The sequence below is a fragment of the Cydia amplana genome, chromosome 20 (genome assembly GCF_948474715.1).
Source record: "Cydia amplana chromosome 20, ilCydAmpl1.1, whole genome shotgun sequence".
Taxonomy (NCBI): Eukaryota; Metazoa; Arthropoda; class Insecta; order Lepidoptera; family Tortricidae; genus Cydia; species Cydia amplana.
The window spans coordinates 3,490,465-3,517,443 of NC_086088.1; the positions used below are offsets into that span (position 1 = coordinate 3,490,465).

A 26,979-nucleotide genomic window follows, 5' to 3' on the forward strand; every position below is an offset into this window, starting at 1 on the left:
TATAATGCAAAAGCTTTATGACATTGAAATAAAGTTCAAATTATTTTATAAACAAGTATCTTAATAAATTGGTTTACTATAAATCACCAGGCCCTTCAAAACTTTATCTAGAATTTCAGTCACTTCGGCTTATTTAGGATGTGAGACGTAAAATAGCTGTTCCAATTACCGTGAGAATCAAGAATTAAATTTAGCCGATTTAAAAAATAGAATAATACTATGTTTACATATAATGATAACATGGTAGATAGATTCTGGCATGTTACAGTGTATCAGTCTTAACAAATCAAAATGCACTCAATTAAACAGGTCACAGATTAAGAATAATCACTAAAGATCATTTTATAAACTGTCAACATTCGGTTATCTAACTACAAACACTTCTCATTACCAGGGTATCTCCCTGAAACAACACACGGTACTTAACCCGAGTAACGGGATAATTTGCGTCCAAGGTCACTCTTATCACAATACCATACAGTTTATTTTCCAACGCTTCAATAACAGTTGGCACTTGTTTTATAATAACGGGATCAATTGCGTTTCGAGGCAGCTTTATGACACAAAGATAAGGTTCTTTTTTGCTTGTTGTAATTGTATGAACTAGTTTGCAAGTCGTGAAACATTTAACGTATATAAGGTGTTGGACGAGTAGAAGCTTCATTCGATTTTCAAACGTTCCACAACAACGTTCATTTGTTTTATTGTTTTGTTATATATTTGAACTAATAAGAATGGATTTCTCCAAGTTGTTATTCTTTTTCTTCGCTTGTTTCGTTGCTCTGTGTTCAGTGAGCGCTGCGCCTGAACCAAGATGGAAACCATTCAAAAAGCTTGTAAGTACCGTCATAAATTAAAAAATATATATATTAATGAGAAACGTTTGCTAACGACGTTTTTAAAATGTACACTATTATGGTAGATGTCGCTAGGCACCGCCTAATTCACATAATTTTATTATACTTACGACGGAAATATTCGCTATCAATGGGCAAGTCTCGGTAGCTCAGTTGGCTTAGCGGTAGGCTGGTATCTTGGAGTCGTGAGTGCCTGAAACATTACAAGATTACACTTTTCGTGAATTAAATACTGTCGTAATGTTTTTTTTTTTTGTAAAATAAAAAGTAATATATAATTTTATTCTTAAATATGTATTTCGTTTGTTAAATATTATATTTAGCAGAATTTGTAACTTAAAAAGTCAAATTGTACCTACAGTCGATAAGGGATCGGCTCATTTCGAAAATTAATACTTAAACGTAAGAAGAAAATTATGATAGGTACTCGTACATTTCTTAGGTCTAGAACAAAATGATCCTCCTTTATTACATTCGAGCCTGTTTTCTGTAAGTAAATAAAGAACCAATAAAGATTTTTAATAAGCAGCCGTAATAAGTATTGGACTTTATTCCGAATTTTTCCAATATCGGGACTGAAAAGACGCAGTGCGGTCAGCTTTAGGTCGGCCGCAGATTAAAGACTTTTCTGAAAACAGATCTGGCCGCGTAGCCAACATGCCAATCGCTGACACTCCGTAGCGATCGAAATCGAAACGCAACTGTCACTGTCCCACTAATATAGAAGAGTGATAGAAAGATACAAAGCGATTCGATGGCGAAGCGATAGCGATCGTCACCTTGGCTAGGCCGCTTGTATCCTATTATAGTGTAAATTTCATTCGATAGCGTGACGTGATGTACGGGTTTGCAGTAAGTCTCTCTTGGTATGGAATTTTGAGTTTCTAAAATGCCCCGCTTGGCGTGCTGTTCAAAATCCCGTCACGCTTTCGAATGAAATTTATACTGGGGGTTCTGACATCTTTTCATAAATGAAACAAAAATGCTACCTACTTTGCAAATCCGCGAAATAATAACGTGCTAGTCAAACAGTGATAACACGTTACACTCCCAACTTAAAAGCCGGCAACGCTCTTTCAACCCCCAAAGAGGCACCATTACAATAAATACACTAATTTTTTCGAAGTCGCAACGTGCGTCAACGAAAAAATTAGTCAGCAGCAGTAGGGAAAACATTGACTTATGACTATAAAAATCGGTGGTTTGCGGCCAAACTTCCGTCTCATCCTAATCCTACTTTTCGCTGGCCAGGCCTGTAGGCGTTATCCTATTTGGATGGGCATTCTCAAATCGAATTTTCGGGTTTTAGCATGCACTTAATTAAATAACCTTACCTTGGTAATAAAATACAGTGTTTTCTTTATAAATATTATTGTTTACAACAGTGTCAATTCGTATTGATACTTCTACTTCTACTCGCTCTTATTTCTTTCTATTACGGTTTATGGCAACGGAAACTGCAATGTCAAATATCATGTTTTTTCACAAATGTCATATTGTCGTTTTAAAATAAGCGCAATTCGATTGTCTGACGGTGACTGGATTCCTCTGAAATTTAAAATTAAAACGTAAATTAAGCTTAATTTATTAAATAGAGATTAAAATAGACAATTTAATCCACGTTTCACAATAAAGTATCCTAAGACTAATTGTCCGTATATAGTTTTCATTCCTTTCATGTTTTTTATTTTTATTTTCCCAGGAGCGAGTGGGACAGCACGTGCGAGACGGCATCATCAAGGCCGGTCCTGCAGTCGCCGTTGTCGGACAAGCCGCTACCATTGCCAAAGGATAATCTAGAACACCTTGAAAATCATACACCTGCAAACACTGTCAATCGTCGTAAATTCTCCATACAAAGACATCATCAAATCGGCTCCGGCAGTCGCCATGGTCGGTCAAGCATCCGCCATTGCTCAAAGATAATCTAGAACACCTTGAAAATTATACTCCTGCAAACACTGTATATCTTCATATTCTCCATACAAAGACATCATCAATGCCGCGCATGCAGTCGCCGTGTTTGGACAAGCGGCCACCATTGCTCAAGGATAACCTTCAGAACACCTTGAAAAGTCATACTCATGCAAACACTGTCAATCTTCATATTCTCTATACAAAGACATCATCAACGCCGCGCAGGCAGTAGCCGTGTTCGGACAAGCGTGAAGCGGCCACCATTGCTCAAGGATAATCTTCAGAAAACACCTTGAAAAAACATACTAATGCAAACACTGCTAATATTATCTCCTATGCCAATGTTTATGCCAATTTTCAGCGCATTACATAGGTACCTAAGTACGATTCTTTGTTATGTACTTGCGACCCGTCTGGTATTGCAGGTGTCCATGGGCGACGGCAGTTGCTTACTATCAGGCGATTTGTGTGCTCATTTGCCATCATAAAGTCTTTATATACTCCTTTTTCTGTCTACTGTCATCATTATGAGTCATTCGTGTCCTCAGCGCTTGTATGTACCTATGTCTATATGATAACGATTGACATTGAACTTTTCAGTTGCTTTTATCTTTGTAAATATAAACCGTATTCAGTCAATGTACAAATAATTAAGTATTACTTAGTAAAATTAATAAATGTTATTATTTATGATATTGTATTTAAATTCGCATAGCCCTCCTTTTATTTAATAGAAAGGTGCCAATGTTTCCTTATTTTATAACGATCAAATACCTACCTATTAGATATAGGATCAACTACATCAATCTGCAGCAATAAGTACAATTGCAAAAAAAAATAGTTATACATTTCTAGAACTCGCTCAAAACACCTCATACAAATCAGAGAGCTGCCCTAAATCACGTTCGACGCGCAGCTTCTTTGTCGCACTTGTAAATTCGTACGTAAGTGTGACAGGGAGGCAACACGTCGAACGTTGTTCGCGGTAGGCCCTCTGGGGTCGGATACCGGTATTTCTTTCGTACAATTAAGCGGTTAATCGTAAACCGTGACGTGTTTTCATTCTTTAAATCATTAATTTAAAAGTATACAACTCAGTTAAGTACCATAAAACAGAATGTTCAACCCATAATAACAAACAAAAAATAACATAGTCCTAAAAAAATTCAAGAATCCAAATAAAATTACAGTTATCCAAACTAAATTACAGCTTTGAGTACAAAGGAAATTTTATCTAACAGACCTACAGACAGCCAAAACGAAACCCATTAAGCTCCCAAATATTAGGTATTTAATATTATTGTGGTTGCGTGTTTCTAACCACTTACTTTACTTCCTAGTCTTAGTAATTACGAGTATGTCGTGACTCATAATCCCAAAAAATGGTACCCACGCCATAATCGAATTACGAGTATAATATGGTTAAAATTGAAAATTATCAAAGATCATAAAACAATGCGATTATATTTCTGTGGCACTTAATATTGATTAGTCATAATAAATCATACTTAATAAATACGAGTAGGTACGAGCTATTTAAGTAAGTACTCGTATTTAATATGATTTTATTTTGAGAAAGTTTAAAGTGCGGCCATTTTATACGGTATTCAATAAACATTTCTTTAATGCAGAAGTATTCTTAAGACACTAAAGTTATCTCTTTTGAATATAAAAACTAATTTATTAATATAAATTACTAAAAGACATAGACAGGAATATAAAACTAAAACTAACTACAATTAAAATAACTAAAACTTAAAATTAAAAATACCTATCAAAATTTGGTGCCCTCGGGAGGGTGCCCAAATTGTTATTTCCGTACCTGAGAGGCATAACACTGTAAGTGCCATTTTAGTAATTTTACAGGAGAAGCGATTTTGTGTCAAAATTTGTGTTACAAGGATTTTCGAACAACATAAAATGACACACAAGAGGTTTGTGTCACAGTTTTTTAAATTAATCAACAGTAAATATATTTGACATTATTATATGTGTTACTTTCGAGTTATCATTTTGTATTTATAAGGTATATTTTTCAATAAAACTAAAAAAACTACCCCACATACAGTATTTTAAATTCGAGGAGTTACAGTAAAATTAAAGATCCTTAACGTAATTGAAAATACTGTAATATCATTTTTATAACAATAACAAGTCCGTTTAAATGCAAATGATCATTGTAATCAACTTAAACTGATTATTTAGTCAGGACATACAGTAAAATGCCTTACAATATGCCTAGCATTATAGTGTATGTGCACTGAGAACCGTAAACTCTCTGGACATACCTTAAAAAAAATGAACCTAGTAGCATTTTACTGTATTTCACTTACATCAAAATGTTTTCTAGAGGGTTATACACTTACAGTAAAATGCATTTGAAAAACTTGGAATTGGTAGTATTATCGATAAATATAGTTTTATGGATCGATGGAGCATCAGAAATTATGTACGATACTGTAAAAAAACCGAAAATCACAAAAAATTGACTTACAGTGTTATGCCTCTCATTTGTAAAACATACGAAAGTTAGTTTATTAGGGCCTATGTTGTTTAGAGCCCGTACCCTGAGTCACTGACAGTGTCAAAACTGACATATACGCTATCGAGAACGTAATTTACTTTCTATACATCTCGTTTGAACTAATATGCGAGTACGAGCGAGATGTATAGAAAGTAAATTACCTTCTCGATGGCGTTTATGTTAGTGCCAAACTGATGGTAGCCGTACTGATTAGATACCCTTACAATATGTGGTAGTAAAATATCAAAAATACACGCCGTATAATCATAAGCAAGACTTTATTTGCAAAACTGCGTGGGTTGTTCGTTGCTATTGATTTTCACGTAGGCGCAGCATCAACTTTTGCAAGCAGTAAGTACTTATTTACAATATTTACATACATATTTAATGTTGAACGTATTTTTTATCGTTTACCCAAAATCTGCGAGGTGATTATGTATACAGGAGAGCCATTAAGTATCTACCAAATTCGGCTGACCAGGTAATGATTCTTTAAAGGATGGTAAATTTTATGATTTCGGGTTTGGTTATTGGGTGTCTATTATTGGCCGATAAAAGCCAAGGTCTGTGTTTTAGCTTGGGCAGAAATGCTTTCGTATTTCGGTCACAATTCTGGACCGATTCTCGTGAGATTTTGTGAGAAGGTTCGATAATTATACAAGTAGGTAGGTAGATTGTTTGTCGGTTCAGTTTCTAGATTTTCTGAAAAATGGGATGAATATGAGGTCAACAGCTCACAGAGCCTCAGGTAATATTGTTAAAAATTGGCGTTGAATAGAAAAATTGTGCTTTATATTTATAAATTATGGTGTGATATTTTAAGCCTTTTGCCTTGAAGTTGCATGGCAGTCGACGAAAATTAAGTTATAATACAATAAATATCTGTAGATACCTTAATAACTTTTTCCCTGCCATTTTCTGTTTTAAAGTTAACGTTTTCACGTAGCGGGCGAACGCACGCGGGTGCCATTGTAGGTAAAATCTATCGCTCGCGTCCGCGCCAGTAGGCGTTGCTTATCTGGGGGCCAGTGTTGGCCGAAAGTTAATGCGAATTGAAAATGTTGGCCATTAACCATTATAAATTGAACCTTAAACCGTATGGGACGATTATAGTTTACGATTCAATTTATAATGGTTAATGGCCAGCATTTTCAATTTGCATTAACTTTAGGCCAACACTGCTGGGGGCACAGCACGGCAAGTACTATTTTTCGCTAACCCGCTCCGTGCAACCGCGCCAGCTAGCGGACGCCCTTAAAATTTGTTCCAAACACCTCATTACCATAAATCACTTATCTATTCACATGTTTACACAAACCCCCAGTATGACACGCTCTATTCCACACAAGACAAACTTTGTCAGGCCTCGGTAAGCAGATAACCCTCATTCAGATGTCCGTTGTCGGTTAGACCGGCTTGTGGGTCTGTGGGTTGCTTTCTATAACATAATATATATCAGCAATATGCACTTATTTACCATTTATTGTTCAAAATACATAATATACAACAATGTAGAAATGGCGAAGTTAAGGTGCAGTAGGACCAGCCAGTAGTTTTTGAAAAATGATACCGCTATTTTCGATCATAATACGGCTATAAAAAAATATTAATAGCAATCTTGAGGCCTTTCTCTAGTAACTTCATCGATTTCAAACCTGATTTTGTCACTTTCGCTCCATAGAAAAAACCGCGAACATAGGTTTTAAACGCATCTTAAAAATCTGTGTAATGGGCGGGACGTCAATATAATTACGCGCGTGCGATAGAGATAAGAACTAAATCTATCGTGCTTATAGTTAGTTTTTTAGCATTAGAAAAAAAAGGTAAACAATCTTGACGTGTCTTTTTACTGAAAAACACTTTTAAAAAATATGTCACGGCAAATATGGAACAATTATGAATCATATACGATTCTTTACATTATTTTGCTTTCATAAGGTATTAGGTACTGATTTTCAAAAAGCGTTTTTAAATTCAAAGACACGTCAAGATCGCGTAGTCTACTAATGCTAAAAATACGAACTATAGCGGCCTCACATAATAAAATTGGTGTATAAAAATACCAAAGCTGCGGACTATGCCCTTAGCCTAAAACCGGGCAAGTGCGAGTCGGACTCGCGCACGGAGGGTTCCGCACCATCAACAAAAAAAGAGCAAAACAAGCAAAAAAACGGTCACCCATCCAAGTACTGACCCCGCCCGACGTTGCTTAACTTCGGTAAAAAATCACGTTTGTTGTATGGGAGCCCCACTTAAATCTTTATTTTATTCTGTTTTTAGTATTTGTTGTTATAGCGGCAACAGAAATACATCATCTGTGAAGATTTCAACTGTCTAGCTATCACGGTTCGTGAGATACAGCCTGGTGACAGACGGACGGACGCACGGACGGACGGACAGCGGAGTCTTAGTATTACTGAATCGCGATCAGAAAGGGATTAGAAATAACAGATTTCCATACACTTACGTCAAAATCAATATGGATTGACAGCTATTTCAATCCCTTTCTAATCGCGATTCAGTAATAATAGGGTCCCGTTTTTACCCTTTGGGTACGGAACCCTAAAAACCGCGCCACCCGCACGCAATCCTATCTGATAAGGGCTAGGGCTACACAATATTAGTGCAATATAAAATAATCTCCACTATAAAAAGGGAATTAAAACATATATTATGTAACTTCATATTTAATGGTTTGAGGCTAGTGGTAAAACTTTTGTTTACTGTGTTTTACAGCTCTGACTTATAAATAAATAAATATTATAGGATTTTTTTACACAAATTGACTAAGCCCCACGGTAAGCTCAAGAAGGCTTGTGTTGCGGGTACTCAGACAACGATATATATAATATACAAATACTTAAATACATAGAAAACAACCATGACTCAGGAACAAATATCTGTGCTCATCACACAAATAAATGTGCCCTTACCGGGATTCGAACCCAAGACCGCGGCTTCACAGGCAGGGTCACTACCCACTAGGTCAGACCGGTCGTCAAACTCGGACATATTTTTCGTAGCATCTATCATCCCCATTAAAACCCCCCAAAAAACGGAACCCTTATAGGAACACTCGTGCGTCTGTATGTCTGTCTATCCGACCATCCCGGGGTCCTTATCTCCGGAACTACTGCGTCTAAAATTTTGAAAAAATAACACAAAATAGATCTTTACCTATAGATGACAGGAAAACCTATTAGCAATGTGCAGTCAAGCGTGACTCGGACTTAATGTACGGAACCCTTTGAACGCAAGTCCGACTCGCACTTGGCCGGTTCTTTTCGTTTGGCGTTTGTACGATAATAATCTTGGCTTGGCCTCCTGATTTCAATGCAGGCACCAGGTAGGTACTAATATTAATTTCACTGCCCTTTACCAATTTTGCCCTTTCAAGTTACTTGTTCAAAGTAACCACTATTTAGTATTGATCCAATAGTTTTCAAAGCTACCCAAGGCAATGTTTTATAGGGGCGCATTTCCACATTTATGTTTAAACAATCATGACATAAAATAAATTCATGCGCTTTTAAATAAAACAATTCTGAAAATTACAAATTGGGAATCGGTAAAATAGTAAAAACAATTCATATCTACCTACTTGATAATTTACGTCCATTCTTTTTCGTACCGAGATAACCAGAACTGACTTGCATGCCAAGTTTCATGCTTTCTTGCGGATAGTTTTGAAAATGTTTAAGGCTCGTAACTTACTTTAAGCAATGTGCACTTGTGCAGTACTTACAAGTTGCAAACATTCTCAAAATTTCCTAAAGTTTCTGAAAACTTTCATCAGAAAATTCTCATGCAAGTTTCCACTTAGAAAGTTCCCAATCAGATTATTATTATACGATGTTCTTAACTCTTTCATTTAACATTTTCGTCACTTATTTGCGTCTATTTTAAGTGACATAGAAATCGCAACACGTACTGAAAAAAAAACCGAAAACATATCCACAACTTTGCAATTTAAAAATGGGCACATGCTAGGTATTTATTATTTTTAACGACAGAACCATAAAGAAAGTATAAGTACTAATAAAAGTTAGGTAACTAAACATTATTTAATGAATGTAAGTCAAGCTAAGGTCATACATTCATAAAATTAAATGTAGAAATTAAAGAGTCTGCCCCTCGGTTTCTTTTAAGGAAATTAGCATTTTTTATGGTCGCCATATTATGAAATTATGTTAAAAATTATGGAATATATCCCCCGAAAGCAAGCCCTGTATAATATGAGCAGTGACCTTGACCTTTCTCCAAGGTCGCTTTTACCTCGATTCGACTTAAGCTTTCTATTAAGGGAGTTATACATTGATACGAACTTAGGTCCAGGACGTCTGAAATCTAGGTTTATTGTGTAGGTAAGTACGTTTAACTGAGGTATGATTGTTAAGAAGTTATTATGTTCAGTAGTAGTAGTCATCATTCGCTTGCCCTTGTCCCATTCACTTGGGGTCAGCGCAGCATAAATAAATAAATATTATAGGACATTCTTACACAGACTAAGTCCCACAGTAAGCTCAAGAAGGCTTGTGTTGCGGGTACTCAGACAACGATATATATATACTAGCTGTTGCCCGCGACTTCGTACGCGTGGATTTGTATATTGGTGGTTATAAATTCTACATTAGCTTAGAACATTATGCAGCAAAAGATAGCAGTAGGGACGGTTAATCATTTGTTAATTATTATACAACGCATAAGATTTGTCTTTCACAACCTGGCTACGAAGTTTCAAGCCCCTAACTGAATAAAATTGTTCTCGATAATCTCGATATAATCTCTCTCAACCCCCAGAAGATTTTCAAGTCCACTATTTAATAAAACCTACTACCTAACTACCTATTTACGAAGTTTGAAGTTCCTAGCTTTAAATAAAATTTGAACCCTCTACCAACTCTCAACCCCTGTTTAAACTTTTAGGGGATGAATTTTTAAAAACGCTGAGATTACTTTTCTTGTATTGTAATAATATGCCTTTATACAACGATTCAAGTCCCGCACTCCAATAAATATTTGGGTTCCATACAAATTTTCGACCCCCTTCACCACCTTGGGGGATGAATTATCAAAGACTCTGAAATTAGTTTTCTTTTCTCTCAATAAAATACCTTTTTACGAAGCTTCAAGTTCCTAGCTGTAAATAAAATTATAACCTATACAATCTTTCAACCCCTTTTTAACCCTGTTATGGGATGAATTTTTAAAAACGCTGAAATAAGTTTTCTTGTGTTCTAATACTATGGCTTTATACAAAGATTTAAGTCTCGCACTCTCAAAAATATTTGATCTCCATACAAACTTTCAACCCCTTTTTCACCTCCTCGGGGGATAAATTTTTAAAAACGCTGAATAGGTTTTTTTGTTTTTTAATAAAACACCTTTTTACGAAGTTTCAAGTTCCTAGCTTTAAATAAAATTTGAACCCTATACAAACTTTCAACCCCTTTTGGACCCTTATAGGGTATGAATTTTTGAAAACGCTGAAATTACTTTTATCGTATTCTAATAATATGTCATTATACAAAGATTCAAGTCCCGTACTTACAAAAAATATTGACCTCCATACAAATTTTCAACCCCTTTTTCACCACCTTAAATGTTGAATTTTGAAAAACGCTAACATTAGTTTTCTTCTCTTTTAATGAAATAACTTTTTACGAAGTTACAAATTCGTAGCTTAAAATAAAATTTAAACCCTATACAATCTTTCAACCCCTTTATAACCCTTTTAAGGGATGAATTTTTGAAAACGCTGATATTACTTTTCTTGATAATTAATAATATGGTTTTATACAAAGATTCAAGTACCGCACTCTAAAAAATATTTGATCTCCGTACAAACTTTCAATCCCTTTTTCACCTCGGGGGATGAATTTTTAAAAACACTGAAATTTGTTTTGTTGTTTTTTAATTTAATACCTTTTTGCGAAGTTTCAAGGTCCTAGCTTAAAATAAAATTTGCACCCCAAGACAAAGTTTCATCCCCTTTTTTACCCCCTGGGGTTGAAGTTCCTAAAACGTCGCAATTCCTTTTTTTTGCAATCGGCTATTATGCCTTTCTAAAAAGTTTTAAAGCATTTGTAATGGATTCAAACTTTCAACCCCTTTTTAACCCTGTTCGGGGATGAATTTTTAAAAACGCTGAAATTACTTTTCCTGTCTTATAATAATATACTCATATACAAAGTTTAAAGTCACACACTCACAAAAATATTTGATCTCCATACAAACTTTCAACCTCTTTTTCACCACCTTGGGGGATGAATTTTCGAAAACGCTGAAATTAGTTTTCTTATTTTTTAATATAATACATTTTTACAAAGTTTCAAATTCCTAGCTTGAAATAAATCTTGAACCCCATACAACCTTTCATCCCCTTTTTAACCCTTTTAAGGGATGAATTTTTAAAAACGCTGAAATTACTTTTCTTGAGTTTTAATAATATGGCTTTATACAAAGACTCAAGTCCCGCACTCTCAATAATATTTGATCTCCATACAAACTTTCAACCCCTTTTTCACCACCTCGGGGGATGAATTTTTACAAACACTGAAATTAGTTTTCTTGTTTTTTAATTTAACACCTTTTTGCAAAGTTTCAAAGTCCTAGCTTAAAATAAAATTTGCACCCCAAGACAAAGTTTCATCCCCTTTTTTACCCCTTAGGGGTTGAATTTCCTAAAACGTCGCAATTACTTTTTTTTGTAATCGGCTATTATGCCTTTCTAAGAAGTTTCAAAGCATTTGTAATGGATTCAAACTTTCAACCCCTTTTTATCCCATCCCATAACAGGGTGTTAGGGGATGAATTTTCAAAAACGCTGAAATTACTTTTCCTGTCTTATAATAATATACCCATATACAAAGTTTAAAGTCACACACTCACAAAAATATTTGTGCTCCATACAAACTTTCAACCCCTTTTTCACCACCTTGGGGGATGAATTTTCGAAAACGCTGAAATCAGTTTTCTTATTTTTTAATTTAATATATTTTTGCAAAGTTTCAAGTTCCTACCTTAAAATAAAATCTGAACCCTATACGAACTTTCAACCCCTTTTTAACCCTGTTAGGGGATGAATTTTACAAAACGCTGAAATTACTTTTCCTGTCTTCTAATAATATCCCCAAATAAAAAGATTCAAGTCCCGCGCTCGAAAAAATGTTTGATATCCATACAAACTTTCAACCCCTTTTCCACCACCTTAGGGGATGAATTTTCAAAAACGCTGTTATTAGTTTTCTTGTACTTTAATTTAATAGCGTTTTGCAAAGTTTCATGTTCCTAGATTAAAATAAAATTTGCACCCTATGACGAACTTTCATCCCCTTTTTAACCCCCTTAGGGGTTGAATTTCCAAAAATGTTGCAATTCCTTTTTTTTTGTAATCGGCTATTATGCCTTTCTAAGAAGTTTCAAAGCATTTGTAATGGATTCAAATTTTCAACCCCTTTTTAACCCTGTTGGGGGATGAATTTTCAAAAACGCTGAAATTACTTTTCCCGTCATATAATAATATCCCCATATACAAAGTTTCAAGTCCCACACTCACAAAAATATTTAATCTCCATAGAAACTTTCAACCCCTTTTTCACCACCTTGGGGGATGAATTTTCAAAAACGCTGAAATTAGTTTTCTTGTTTTTTAATATAATACATTTTTACAAAGTTTACAATTCCTAGCTTAAAATAAAACTTGTACCCCATACAACCTTTCATCCCCTTTTTAACCCCCTTAGGGGTTGAATTTTTCAAAATCGCTTCTTAGCTCTTGTACACTTTATAAATTCAACCTAGTGTGCAAATTTCAACCTTCTAGCATTTGTAGTTTCGGCTCTGCGTTGATGAGTCAGTCAGTCAGTCAGTCAGTCAGTCAGTCAATCAGTCAGGACACGTGCATTTATATATATAGATAATATACAAATACATAGAAAACACCCAAGACTCAAGAACAAATATGTGTGTTAATTACTAGGCATCGGAGTTTTTGTCGCATGGTAAGACTAATAGCAAGCTATGGAGTCGACATTTGCCATAAATGTAAACTCTTATTCATACTCATACTCATGATTAATTTTATTTAATATGAGAACAGATTACTAAATAGTTACTACGTATATGAGTTTAATTTATTAAACCTCATTTGTTGCAATAGAGCCGAAAGTGAATGGAACTGTCACCTAAGAAAATAACCTTCCACAATTAAAAAAGTTATGAATTAATTCTATCACTACTGTCATTGATTAGTTGTTTACTTGAAAGATATTTTACGTTTCAACATGTGTCCGTGTATACTTTCATACTTATTTAAACGAGAAATTGGAAAGATTAATCAGATGTGCGATTTGGTCGAATCAATTTTATCAGCGGTCAGTACCTACATAACATTAGGTCTTTCGCAGCGATGTAGTTTGTATAGTTGTATGTTAAAATAGTTGAAGTTATGAATTCATAATCTAATAGAAAAATATTTTTTTATATAATTTGACTAAGATAATATACACGACTGACCGCTCTAAAGGCATTTTAAGATAAATTAAATAAATGAGTATGAGTATGAATAAGAGTTTACATTTATGGCAAATGTCGACTCCATAGCTTGCTATTAGTCTTACCATGCGACAAAAACTCCGATGCCTATTAATTACACATATAAATGCCCTTACCAGGATTCGAACCCAGGACCGCGGCTTAACAGGCAGGGCCACTACCCACTAGGCCAGACCAGTCGTCAGCATAGGGCAGCATGTATTTTTCTTCCATACCTCTCTGTCGCCCGTCATCTCATCAATCACTCGCGTTCGTTTCATATCATCTCTCACACAGTCATCATTTCTTCTCCCGTTTTCCGTCATCCTTTCAAGGGGATTTGTATTGTTTGTATTCGAACTACACCAGCAATACCTAATTCTGCAGTATTGCAGCGCGATATTACTGCCGTAAATAGTTCAGACAACAACAACGATTTTGACATACTTTTTGGTAATTGCAATTGCAATTTGGCAATACTTACTGATGCAGCGATGCTGCTGACTGAAGGAAATTTTAAATTTCTCGATAAAATGTATTTTTTGAAGTTTCCTCCAGCAGTGCCAATCAATTTCTAAATGCGTCTCATTACATCTCTTGATTTAGGTAGGTATGATAATAACAATTTTGTTTTGAAAACGTTAAATGCCTATCTTGTTAGATAACAATAGAAATCATCTGACGCGTTCAGGTTCAGAGAAACACGAAATTCTATCTTTACAGATAGGTACCCTTTACACCATGATGTGGTACGACATAGTAAAAGGCCCTTCTTTCAAAAAGAACACTTTAAATTTCAACTAAGTTTACTCCTACATAATAGATCATCGTCTCAACATCCCATGACGTCTCAACGACATCTGTTCACGCTACAATCATCTCTGACAGTTCAATCGCCGAAAAAGAAACTCAATTTAAATTAAATCATCAAGACAAGGTCCAGCGATTTGACGAAAATTGCAAGAAAAGGAGAAATTCGTCACATTCGGCTCAAAACAACTGTACGGAACCATTATTATAGCTTTCCAAATGAATATTAGAAGTAATTTTATATTGTCGCTGACAAGTTTAGGGATGTGGTGAAATTATCGATATGAACGTATGATGTTGTTAGGGACCGTCCAGATGCCGTCAGTACCTCACTTCCATTACTTTACAGTATAGTTTTTGACATAATATAATTATATCATAACTGTATTAATAGTGTTTAAAACTTTTAAGTACTTCTAAGACCTAATGGTCTCACTACGGTAATAATAGTCGACAGTATTCAATATATATGTACCTATTAGTTTATTTTTGCCTAGATACCTACCTATTTAAATAATGGACACCAAAGTCGACAGTGGTCATTGTTACTTAGGCTGTCTCTCTTAATCCTTTTGCGGCTAGTGCAGCTTTAGAGCCCATCTTCAACATATTCATTCCTTCTTGCTAATGGCTCCTCTACACGATGGGCCGCCGGCCACTCCAAGGGACGCAGCCATGCGGTAGAATGAGATAGCAATATCACTTGCTCCCTCTAACGTATAAATGCGTCCCTTGGAGTGGCCGACGTTGGCCCATCGTGTAGAGGAGCCATAACATCCAACTTTACATTCTGTCTAGTGGTCGATAAAAAATATCGACCAGTCGCTTCCCATCCCTATTTAGTTCAAACTTATGATTAGCGTTACGATTCCTTAGCAAAACTATCGGAGCATACCAAGCTTCGCTACCCGATATTTTGATACGGCTCAGTCATATTCCAGTTGTGGGTGTGTTCTGTTTTACTTCCTTAAAATACATAATTTTATTACATTATTATAAAAAAAAAACTATACTTAAGTACGAATCTAAAATACGATTTTTAGAAGAAAAAAAAACTCTAACTTGTGCTTGGCTTAAAGGACTCGCATCTGGGCTATAATTGTTTAAAAAAAACTTACCGGAGATCGGCGTGTGCTTGGCTGCTTGGTGAATTGACTTAAAACTTTTTTATGACTTGTGTTTAAGTTCTACATGACTTATGTGGGTTTTTAGTGCTTAAAGTGTTTTTGTGACCCTTTGCCTGGATTCGGGGTAAGTAATAATTATTATAAAACAGGTGTCTGTATTGAAATGGAATTTAACAGCATTTCTTTCGTGTTGGTATCCCTTTAATCAACTTGTAGGTAGGTACGTAAACGATTTTGCCATAAATAAAATAAAAAAGCGAAATTCTATTTTATATCTGGAAATATTTTTACGGAAAATGGATTCCATTTTGGCGCCCGAAGTGACGTGTGAAAATTAAACGTTCTGGTTCAATTTGACTGTGAATGACTTGATAAAATTGGTATTTTTCGTATTTTGCGTAAGTAGACAAAACAAAAAATCTAAAACTAAACAAGTAAAAAGTGATAACGTTGACTGACGGACACGTTCTCAACAAGATGTGATTTACAAATTACATTTGCATTTCATTTGCATGTTTTCAGTACTCGCATGTTTCCCGAAATATGAGCATGAATATTTTGTTTGATGGAGTACTTAATTTTAAGCTCGATGGCATCAAAAAGGATTACTCTCTCTTTATAAAATTATTATAGAATAACTACTGTAATATATACATATATTACCATAGAGAAAAAAATACATAGAGTGCTCACTCCATACATCAGTTCAGACTATTCATTTCAGTGTCTACATCTGTTGTCAAGTAGCATGTACTGATAGTTCCGCTACTCGATGCTAGATGCTAATAGTCTTTTTGGTACTAAAACTGATGTATGGAGTGAGCACTCTATGTATTTTTATAGGGTTCCGTAGCCAAATGGCAAAAAACGGAATCCTTATAGATTCGTCATGTCTGTCTGTCTGTCCGTCCGTATGTCACAGCCACTTTTCTCCGAAACTATAAGAACTATACTGTTGAAACTTGGTAAGTAGATGTATTCTGTGAACCGCATTAAGATTTTCACACAAAAATAGAAAAAAACAATACATTTTTGGGGTTCCCTATACTTTGAACTGAAACTCAAAAAAATTTTTTTCATCAAATCCATACGTGTGGGGTATCTATGGATAGGTCTTCAAAAATGATATTGAGGTTTCTAATATCATTTTTTTCTAAACTGAATAGTTTGCGCGAGAGACACTTCCAAAGTGGTAAAATGTGTGTCTACCCCCCCACCCCCCTGTAACTTCTAAAATAAGCGAATGATAAAACTAAAAAAAATATATGATGTACATTACCATGTAAACTTCCACCGAAAATTGGTTTGAACGAGATCTAGTAAGTAGTTTTTTTTTATACGTCATAAATCGCCTAAATACGGAACCCTTCATGGGCGAGTCCGACTCGCACTTGACCGCTTTTTTCCTATTTTTCTTTATATTACTTAAAAGTCGATACTTATTTTAATTTTTAACAAGCAGTAACGTCTGCGAACGATGGTATTAAGCTTAGAATAAATATAAAAGTGGAAAAATTACTGTCTCGGTGAGACTTGAACTCACGGCCTCTGGCACTTTAAATTTAAGTCGATACTTGGAAATCGCTTTTAATTTTGTAGGTTTAAATCGGCAACAATATTTTAAACTGAACTGTGTGTTTGTTTGTGTAATGGGGTAATTTGACAGAATCTGAAAAACCCTCCTCTAAAGGATTATATATTTTTTTTATTATGTTATGTCATCATTTGTATTACACATCTTAATCAGTTATTTATCCGGTTAGACCCTTTCTTTAAGTAATGAAAAAATTTTGTACTCTAACTGGGCTTAATTAACATTAATTAAGCCCAGTTCGTAAGTTCTTGTTTACTGCCCTTATTACTTTATTTTTTATTGATCAAACTTTTTACCATTTCCTAATCGTAATCTGCCATCTTAGAAAGCCCGAGGCCTACAAAGGCCCGGAATACAAAGCTCGAAACAAAGCTACCTATATAAATATACAATATCTACTGTGGTCTTATACAGAAGTATTCGAATTGTGTTCGTGTATTTAATCCTGAAACACAATTAATTTTATATTTGTTACATTAATTTTTACTAATGAGGCATATTGTTAAAAGCATGACATTTGTGAGTGACGTTTTCATTAATTATGAGAACAATTGAAGGGATGTTTACAAAAACAACATAACTGACTACACTGGTTGACACCTGAAACGATTAACAATGTTCTTAAAAAAGTGTCAACCGCTCTAAGCAGTTATGTTGTTTTTGTAAACATCCCTTCAATTGGTACGGTCAGCATTAATCCGGATTATTTGTCCAGATTCGTCCTGAGGGTCTCGAAGTTGGAATCTCGTCACAAAGCGAATTTTAATTATTTTGTGGTGAGCGTTCCAACTGAAAGTTGATGAAGAAAACGCCAAAACAAGACGTGAAGTGACGTTTAGACAATCATAGTTATTTGTGATGTACTAGGGAGTTCCATTTTTATATACCTAACTAGTAACTACTAATCCAAAAGATGAAGAAAACCGTGGTAATAACATTAATAATATATGAATAAAACGTTTTACCAGTATTATCTTTTTTTCATTTGAAAAAACGCATGAAAAATAAACTGTTGTGTTGACAGCGTAAGTACCCTAGTCTATCGAAATAATACGAATTCAAGTCACACGAGAAAAAAGAAATATAAGACACGTGACAGCGACAAATAGCTCTATTACGAGGTAGACAGTGTGATACAAACGTCGAAATATATTACAGTTTTATTATATATTTCAACCGACGAAGTGTAACGACTGTCATTTGTTAAAATGGCGACGGGTGCCGATGTTTTTAAATCATGATCTATTGGAATTGTGGAGTTGTTCACAGTTTAAGTTTGTGAGGTTGGAATAGTTGTATGTCTTTAATGCATTCAAACGTTGTCCATGTTGACCGTTTTTGTTTATTTTTTGGAGAAAAAAACATTCATGTATTAAAGATTATTTCATAACTTTAGCTAGAAACGAACAATTAAAAACTATAGTAAATTTGAACGAAAATAAATTTATTTTTGTTTATTGATATACCTACCTACATTTGTATTTTTTGTAGAGAGAATTGATATTAATGTTTTTTTCTTTCTAAAGTTAGGGAAGGTCTACTAAGAGCATTTTTACGCAATAGCACAGGATCTGATACCTGCCTTCATTGCTCCAGTGCCCGATTAAAAAAAATCTAACCTGTAATTATTATTATTAAGCGTATCGCGCGTAATGTAGGTACTTACACTATTTATTTTAACAATCAGAAATACCGATTGAGAATATCGTTATTCCCTATTCCAGTTTTTCCCTACTCTGTTCATTGAACTGACATTTGACATATCGATGTAATGGCAATAACAGTGCAACGTACCAGCAATGTATCTCATGAGATTGATCATTCGGAGCTTCAGTATTATTTGAAAACTTTGGAATTTCTTTTCAAATTACTTTTAAGGTGATGTTCGGATTCAGACTGCAACAAGACGCCAGACGTCAAAATCCATGTTGCTGCCCGAAGTTTTGACATTTGTGGCAGTAATGCAGTCGGCAGTCATGCCGCGCTGCAATACAGCAGCAATAATGCTGGTGCAATCTAAATCCGAACTTTACCTGTATGCGGACAAAACAAACGTTATGACATACATTAGGCATTCGCTACACTGTAAATTGACAGTATTTCATAATTCCGGCTTTTTTTTTGTAAAAAGATACATTGAGGCGGGGTATAGTTATGATCGAAAATAGCTTGTAATTCTGAGTAGAAAACATATTAAAAATTCGCATTAAAAAAATGACATGCTCGTCTAATATCTACTGTCATCTATGCTCGTGCAATATCTCTTTGCTCAATTTATTCCGCTTTCCATAATTCCGGTTTATGAAATCTCTAGAAATTGAAATAACATTTTCATATTATGTTCTTAGAAATGGTTATACGTAACATATTACATCCATTCTTGGAATAGGTAATATGTAATACTTAATCCGTTATGTTGAGTATGTCCTTATACCAAGTAATATTGAATAACCGATGAAACATTGTGTTAATCATTCACAAATTCACATTATTATATTTAGAGAATCAATATAATCTTGAAGAAGTTTAGTCACTTTTCAATAAGTCAATAATATTTTACTAAGATTCCGAACTTAATATTTCTTGTATTTACAATTTAATATCTGGGAGACCGAAAACATATCATTATAAAAACTTAAAAATGGGCGTTTTCCCAAAGATACGACCTAGCTAGATCAATTTGAATTGAAAACTTTGATTGATTGAACGAGAATTGCTCGTTTATAAAATGTTTTGTACATTTAAATATCTTTGAAAAATCACAAGCTTTTAAACAGTTCTAGGCAGTGCATTTCAAATACATCATTAAGGCAAGTAGTTACGCCGTTCCAGTTATAGTCTGCTCAACAGAACTGGTAACTCCAGAGCTAAAGTCCAAACAGTCAATTTAATCAAAAGTTAGTAAACTAAGCGGCAAGTTGTGATGACTTTTAGTAGACATAACTACAGCTAGAAGCGCGGTTTAATTCTGTATCCGGCTCGAAGGACCAATTTATTTTAAGTCTCGATTTGAACTTTAAGAGTGAATAGGACATATCATCATTATTTTTCTCGCGTTGTCCCGGCATTTTGCCACGGCTCATGCCTGATGCCTGGGGTCCGCTTGGCAACTAATCCCGAGTAGGCACTAGTTTTTACGAAAGCGGCTACCATCTGACCTTCCAACCCAGAGGGTAAACTAGGCCTTATTGGGATTAGTTCGGTTTCCTCACGGTGAAAATACAAAAAGAGAAATTACGGCATATGGAAGTAAAAATAATACAGTGTGTAAATCCAATACGGGCGAATATTTAAACGGTGGTTAGCATAGGACCTAAAAAGTATATTGAGATAGATTTTACTTAGAAATGCATTGAAAATTATAACCATACAAAATAATTCGGCCCGCAATGTAATACACCACACACGTTACGGGATACGAGCTTTTTAAAGTAACTGTCAACGCTTGTTGGCAGTTACTATGAAAAGCTCGTATCTCGTAATGTCATTATCATCTTGTTTCTTAATGTTTACAGTACATTGCTGCTCGGTACATGTGGAAAAAATTAATCACGGGGTCATAATTAAGTGTAACTTAAAAAAACATCTTAATTAATGATAAGACGGGTAAATTCTATAGCTGGTTTAATTTATTGCCCGTATTTGACTTACACACTGTATAGTAATTTAAATCCATAACAAGAATTGGTCAAAATGGCGTATTTTGAAGCCAACTGTTGGTTCACATAATTGCACAAAATTATTAGGTACAGTCTGTATTTTAATATCAAACTACCTTTAGTTTGACGACCGGTCTGGCCTAGTGGGTAGCGACCCTGCCTGTGAAGCCGATGGTCCTGGGATCGAGTCCCGGTAAGGGCATTTATTTGTGTGATGAGCACAAATATTTGTTCCTGAGTCATGGGTGTTTTCTATGTATATAAGTATGTATTTATCTATCTTCTTCTTCTTTATTTGCCATGCCCTAACGGACGTCGGCGAGCACCGTTGCCATCTCTCTCCTGCTCCATTCTTGCCAGTATGGCTGCGTATCCACGTTCGTCCATTTTTAGGGTTCCGTAGCCAAATGGCAAAAAACGGAACCCTTATAGATTCGTCATGTCTGTCTGTCTGTCTGTCCGTCTGTCCGTCTGTCCGTCTGTCTGTCCGTCCGTATGTCACAGCCACTTTTCTCCGAAACTATAAGAACTATACTGTTGAAACTTGGTAAGTAGATGTATTCTGTGAACCGCATTAAGATTTTCACACAAAAATAGAAAAAAAAAAACAATAAATTTTTGGGGTTCCCCATACTTCGAACTGAAACTCAAAAATTTTTTTTTCATCAAACCCATACGTGTGGGGTATCTATGGATAGGTCTTCAAAAATGATATTGAGGTTTCTAATATCATTTTTTTCTAAACTGAATAGTTTGCGCGAGAGACACTTCCAAAGTGGTAAAATGTGTGTCCCCCCCCTGTAACTTCTAAAATAAGAGAATGATAAAACTAAAAAAAATATATGATGTACATTACCATGTAAACTTCCACCGAAAATTGGTTTGAACGAGATCTAGTAAGTAGTTTTTTTTTATACGTCATAAATCGCCTAAATACGGAACCCTTCATGGGCGAGTCCGACTCGCACTTAACCGCTTTTTTAATGTTGTCAAGCCAGGTGACCCTCCTTCTTACCCTTCCCCTTTTACTATCAATTTTTCCATCCAAAATTAGTTGTAGTATATTATATTTTTCATTTCTGTATATGTGTCCAAAGTATGATATTTTTCTTCTTTTTACCGTGATCAAAACCTCTAACTTTTTCTTCATTCTTTTAAGTACTTCCACATTCGTAACTCTATCGGTCCAGGAGATTTTAAGCATACGCCTATATAGCCACATTTCAAATGCTTCTATTTTCTTTTCCATAGCTTTATTTAGAGTCCACGTTTCGCATCCATAGAAAAGTATTAATAGTACATAACACTTCACAAGTCTCCAACGAAGTTGTAGGTCGATATCCTTGTTGGTGTAAATCGACTGCATTTTTACAAAGGCGTTTCGCGCAATCTCTATCCACACGTATTTCCTGCTCCCTGTCGCAGTTCTCAGTTGATTTGTGTAAGATGTCCCCTAATATTTATTTATTTATTTTTGGTAACGTAATGCTATGAAATTGAAATTAATGAAAATCAAATGAAGTTAAATTCGGAACTTTTATTAAGGCACACAACATAAACAACAAGAATTAACATGGCTACCCTAATTGTTTATCTCGTTACGTAAAAAAAAACATTAGATTTAGCTTTTATATTATGAGTTTTTCATCGGAACGTGATTTTATTAAAACTGAATGTCCAAGCAGTTGAAATAAAAAATGCAATCCGACCAAGAAGACGAGCTTAGAATTTCCTTTAGAACGTGATTTCGCGTCTATTGCAGTTCATATAAAAGCCATTTGCAGTAGATATGGGGCATTATCTATAAAAAGGACCTTATTGTCGATGGCGCTTACGCCGCACAGCGTCGCGCGGCATTTTATTTATATCGGAGCATCGTTAGTAATGGCGTAAGCGCCATCGACAATAAGGTCCCTTTTTATAGATAACGTCCCATATTTGCACCAAGACGAGGTTTTTTTGTGTCATCTAGTGGTTACTAAATTGAAGTTCTAATAACTCCTAGATGCTGAGAATAATAATGACTACTCGTCACATCAGAGTCTTTTTTCGAACTGTCAAAACTATTTTGCTACTATACAATTTATATGAAACACTGTGACGTCACAATCAAATACTTAACTTACTCTATACAATTTTATACGGGTTTTAAAATATAAATTGTGTCTAAAAATAACTGCTGTCTACGTTTCTCTATTGATCTTCTGGTGCTTTATTAAAATTTCATGCATGGTAAAAAATAATTTATTTGAAAGACAGTCAAATACCCTGTTAATTTTGTAAAAACAAAAATACTTCCTTAAATAAAATATATAACGAAAAATCCGCAAAAAAACTGAACTTGTAATTTAAATTTGCTGGATATTCTAACTCACAATATGCACCTAAATGTGTCATTAAAATCCGTGTATAATCCTATTGTGAACTAACCGCAGGCGACAAAACCACACCAGTGAATAATGCCTGTCATTATAGCTGTAGCATAAAACCAGTAGCATTAAATTAACGCTATTATACAACAAGGTTTGACCACAAATGCATTTGAAATATTAGAGCGCAGCGCCTGTGTTCCCAGGAATAAGAATAACATGACCAGTATAATATGATCTTGATAGCTGTAAGAATTATATGTAAACGACGACCGACCTTAAATTGGTTAGTTAATATGCACTAGTCTGTAGTGTTTTGTAAGGCCTTCTATATTGCAGCCTCGTTTGGAAAAACGCCAAAGGCGGTTCTGGTTCAACTATATGGCGGCCATTTTGAGTTTTGTTTAAATATTACAACTATTTACTTCATTTTTATTGCAAAGCTCTGTAAATATGTGTCGTTACACTGGAACTAAATAACTTTATAGTGTTGAACTTTGTATGTCAAATGCCAAAGTTCATCAGCGCTGCAACGTAGCACTTTATTACCTTTGTCACAGAATAAATAATAGTACTAGGTACAGAAGACTCACTCTCTAACAAAACGCGTCTGTTACGATCAGCACAGATATGGCCGCTAGGTGGCGACAGCGCCACGCGCGGCTTATGGCTTTACCCAAAATTGGGTCCGAACGGATGTACTTTTAGCTACCTATAGCAAAGCGAGTAAAGCGACGAAATCGCGGAGTGAGCCACGCTTGCCTATGTTAAATTTCGCATGTTGCTTTTGCATATTTGATAGAGTAAAATCACAACGAGCAATATAGGGGCCCACTGATTAACAGTCCGCCGGACGGTATCGGCCCGTCAGTTAGAACAAAAAGTTGACAGTTCCGAACAACTGACAGGCCGATACCGTCCGGCGGACTGTTAATCAGTGGACCCCTTAATATGGAATAAAATGTCTTAATGTTTCTTCGTGTTCTGTTCGGGCGGTAAAACGAAAGAAAGTTCCAAAAATGTATTGAAATGTTTGGAACACAATTTTTCCTGCATCATGGAAGGAGTAAAAATAATGTTTGTTGTGCTCGACTTGGCGGGGGCACTCCCGTGCCCCCAGAAAATTCACATACGGAGTTGTCTGTTTTTATGCCTATTTTGTTGTGTGTCATACTTATTGACACATATTATGATATTTGCTTAATTCAAGCTCGGATAAATCTACTCCTCTTACGACATTATCTACCTTTTCTTTTTTTATAATATATACCTACTTTAGTCTTAAAATACATTTACTACATACATTTTTTATATTTTAGGTATTCTACACACACCTAGCAATTTGGTATTTTAACGTAGGAACCCTTACCTTCTGTATTAATCTCTTAAATCCCAAGTTGCTTATTTAAACCATCGCAAGTTGCTCGTATTACTATCGCAATAAAGTTGTACAGCCAAGTTTAGCGACACTAAAAAAAGGTCACATACTACTAAATTATTACGAAGGAAATGAACAGTTTCCAACCGAACAAAACTCGACAAAAATCACCCAAAGCATGAAAGTCACAATCATGTTCACTCAAAATAAACTTTAATATCACGCATCATGGTTGATATTACTATAAGACAGTCAAGTTAGATACGAGCTATGGAAAGTTCACGAAAAAGTAGTAGTATTAGTCACTAGGGATGAGTTTTAGGACCATGTCGCTTTAACACTATTTATGAATGTCCAAATGAACGTATAGAATACGTTAAAGTGAAAGAGTATTTTGTTTATCGCAGTGGAACGTGTTTTGAGAGCTAATTTGGTAATAAATATTGAAAAGTATTGTTTACGTGGCTAGACTTAGTTTAAATGTAGCCTTTCTAGAGTATTTTTGAGGACATTTTTTTAAAAAATTGTGATAAGAGATAAGGATGACTCACGATAGAACAGGCCGGGCCGGGGCCGGACCGAGGCGTCCGACATGTCATTTTCTATGACGGCTGATCGCCGTCTAATGGCTCCACTACACGATGGGCCAGCGCCGGCCACTCCAAGGGACGCATTTATGCGTTAGAGGGAGCAAGTGATATTGCTATCTCATTCTACCGCATGGCTGCATCCCTTGGAGTGGCCGGCGCTGGCCCATCGTGTAGAGGAGCCATAACACGTTATGGCTCCTCTACACGACTCATGAGTCATCCTTTAAGCTAACTTGGCAGCGATTTTGATAGCGCAGACTGTGCAAGTGTTATAGTTTTTTAATGAGTTCACGAATCGTAAGTCTCTTCTCAAATGTAAGGAGACCTTACTGCATGTAACTGTAACTTAAATGTAATAATAATGATAGCCTAATCTGACATGCGTGATATACTGCTCGTAAATTTGTGAATTAAACTTAAATTAGGTACAGTTGACGTCAAAGATGTTTACACTTTTGTAGGTACCTTAGTATTACTCCTTTGTAATAAGGTTAAAAATGTAAACATATCTTTTGACGTCAACAACTGTACTGTAAAATTGCCTACTAGCAGAGTCAAGCCAGCTTTATTTTAGTGATCCATTTTTTTAAGTCGTAACACGACAACATAATTATCTATCTACAATCGCCAAAAACATATCGGAATAACAAGAAAACCACCCGAAAACCGTCTTTCAGAATTACAAGTTTCATTTCATCCACAATATATAACCATTTGGAGTTGAAACTCTAGGTCCATGGGGTCCCAGCGCGCATAAGTTGTTCGCAGAAATCGCGAAGCGTCTGGTTGACGTAACTGGCGACCGAAGAGCTGGCGGCTACCTCGCACAACGTATCAGCATTGCGATACAGCGAGGAAATGTCGCCAGCATCCTTGGTACAATGCCTCAAGGGCCTATTTTAGATTTAAGCTAGTTTTTAATTTCTTTTAGTAATACACTGTATATATCTTGTTTGTAAATAAATGATTATTCATTTATAGTTTAGCTTCAGTGAAAGTGCGTCGGTCACGAATTCGTATTCGATGCACGATGTCATACAGACACATAAGTATACTGTCGAAACTAAATGAAAGTGAATTTTAATAGGTAGCATATCAGACGTAACATATACTTATATATCTATGCAGACGGGCTACCATAAAAACCGAATTTCGAAAAATGCGGCATTTTTCTCTGTCACTCTAATTACGGCTTCATTGAAGTAAAAGAGAAAGATCCCCGCAATTTGCGAAATTCGGTTTTCGCGGTAGCCCCTGAGGGCTCATTTAGACAATGTGAGAACTCGCATGCGAGATTCATTACATTACGGGTTTTGATCGGTCGGTTGAATTGAACGTAAGCAACAGTCTGCAATGTAACTTAAATTGCATGCGAGGCCACGCCACAGAATAAATTATTATTTACTAAGTACAGAAGACTCACTCTCTAACAAAACGCGTCTGTTACGATCAGCACAGATATGGCCGCTAGGTGGCGACAGCGCCACGCGCGGCTTATGGCTTTCCCCAAAATTGGGGCCGAACGGATGTACCTTTAGCTACCTGTAGCAAAGCGACGAAATCGCGGAGTGAGACACGCCTGACCACGCGCCGTTAAAAACAGCCCTTATCTGGGGGCA

General features: G+C 35.5%; 1 protein-coding gene across 1 annotated transcript; it reads left to right on the forward strand.

Annotated features, from left to right (window-relative positions):
• Positions 1 to 635: 635 nt before the first annotated feature.
• On the forward strand, positions 636 to 2,652 carry LOC134657378 (cecropin-like). The gene is made up of 2 exons (XM_063512919.1): positions 636 to 836; positions 2,560 to 2,652. The coding sequence occupies exons 1-2, from the start codon at positions 735 to 737 to the stop codon at positions 2,650 to 2,652; spliced, it is 195 nt and encodes a 64-aa protein (XP_063368989.1). The 5' UTR covers positions 636 to 734.
• The last annotated feature ends 24,327 nt before the right edge of the window (positions 2,653 to 26,979 follow it).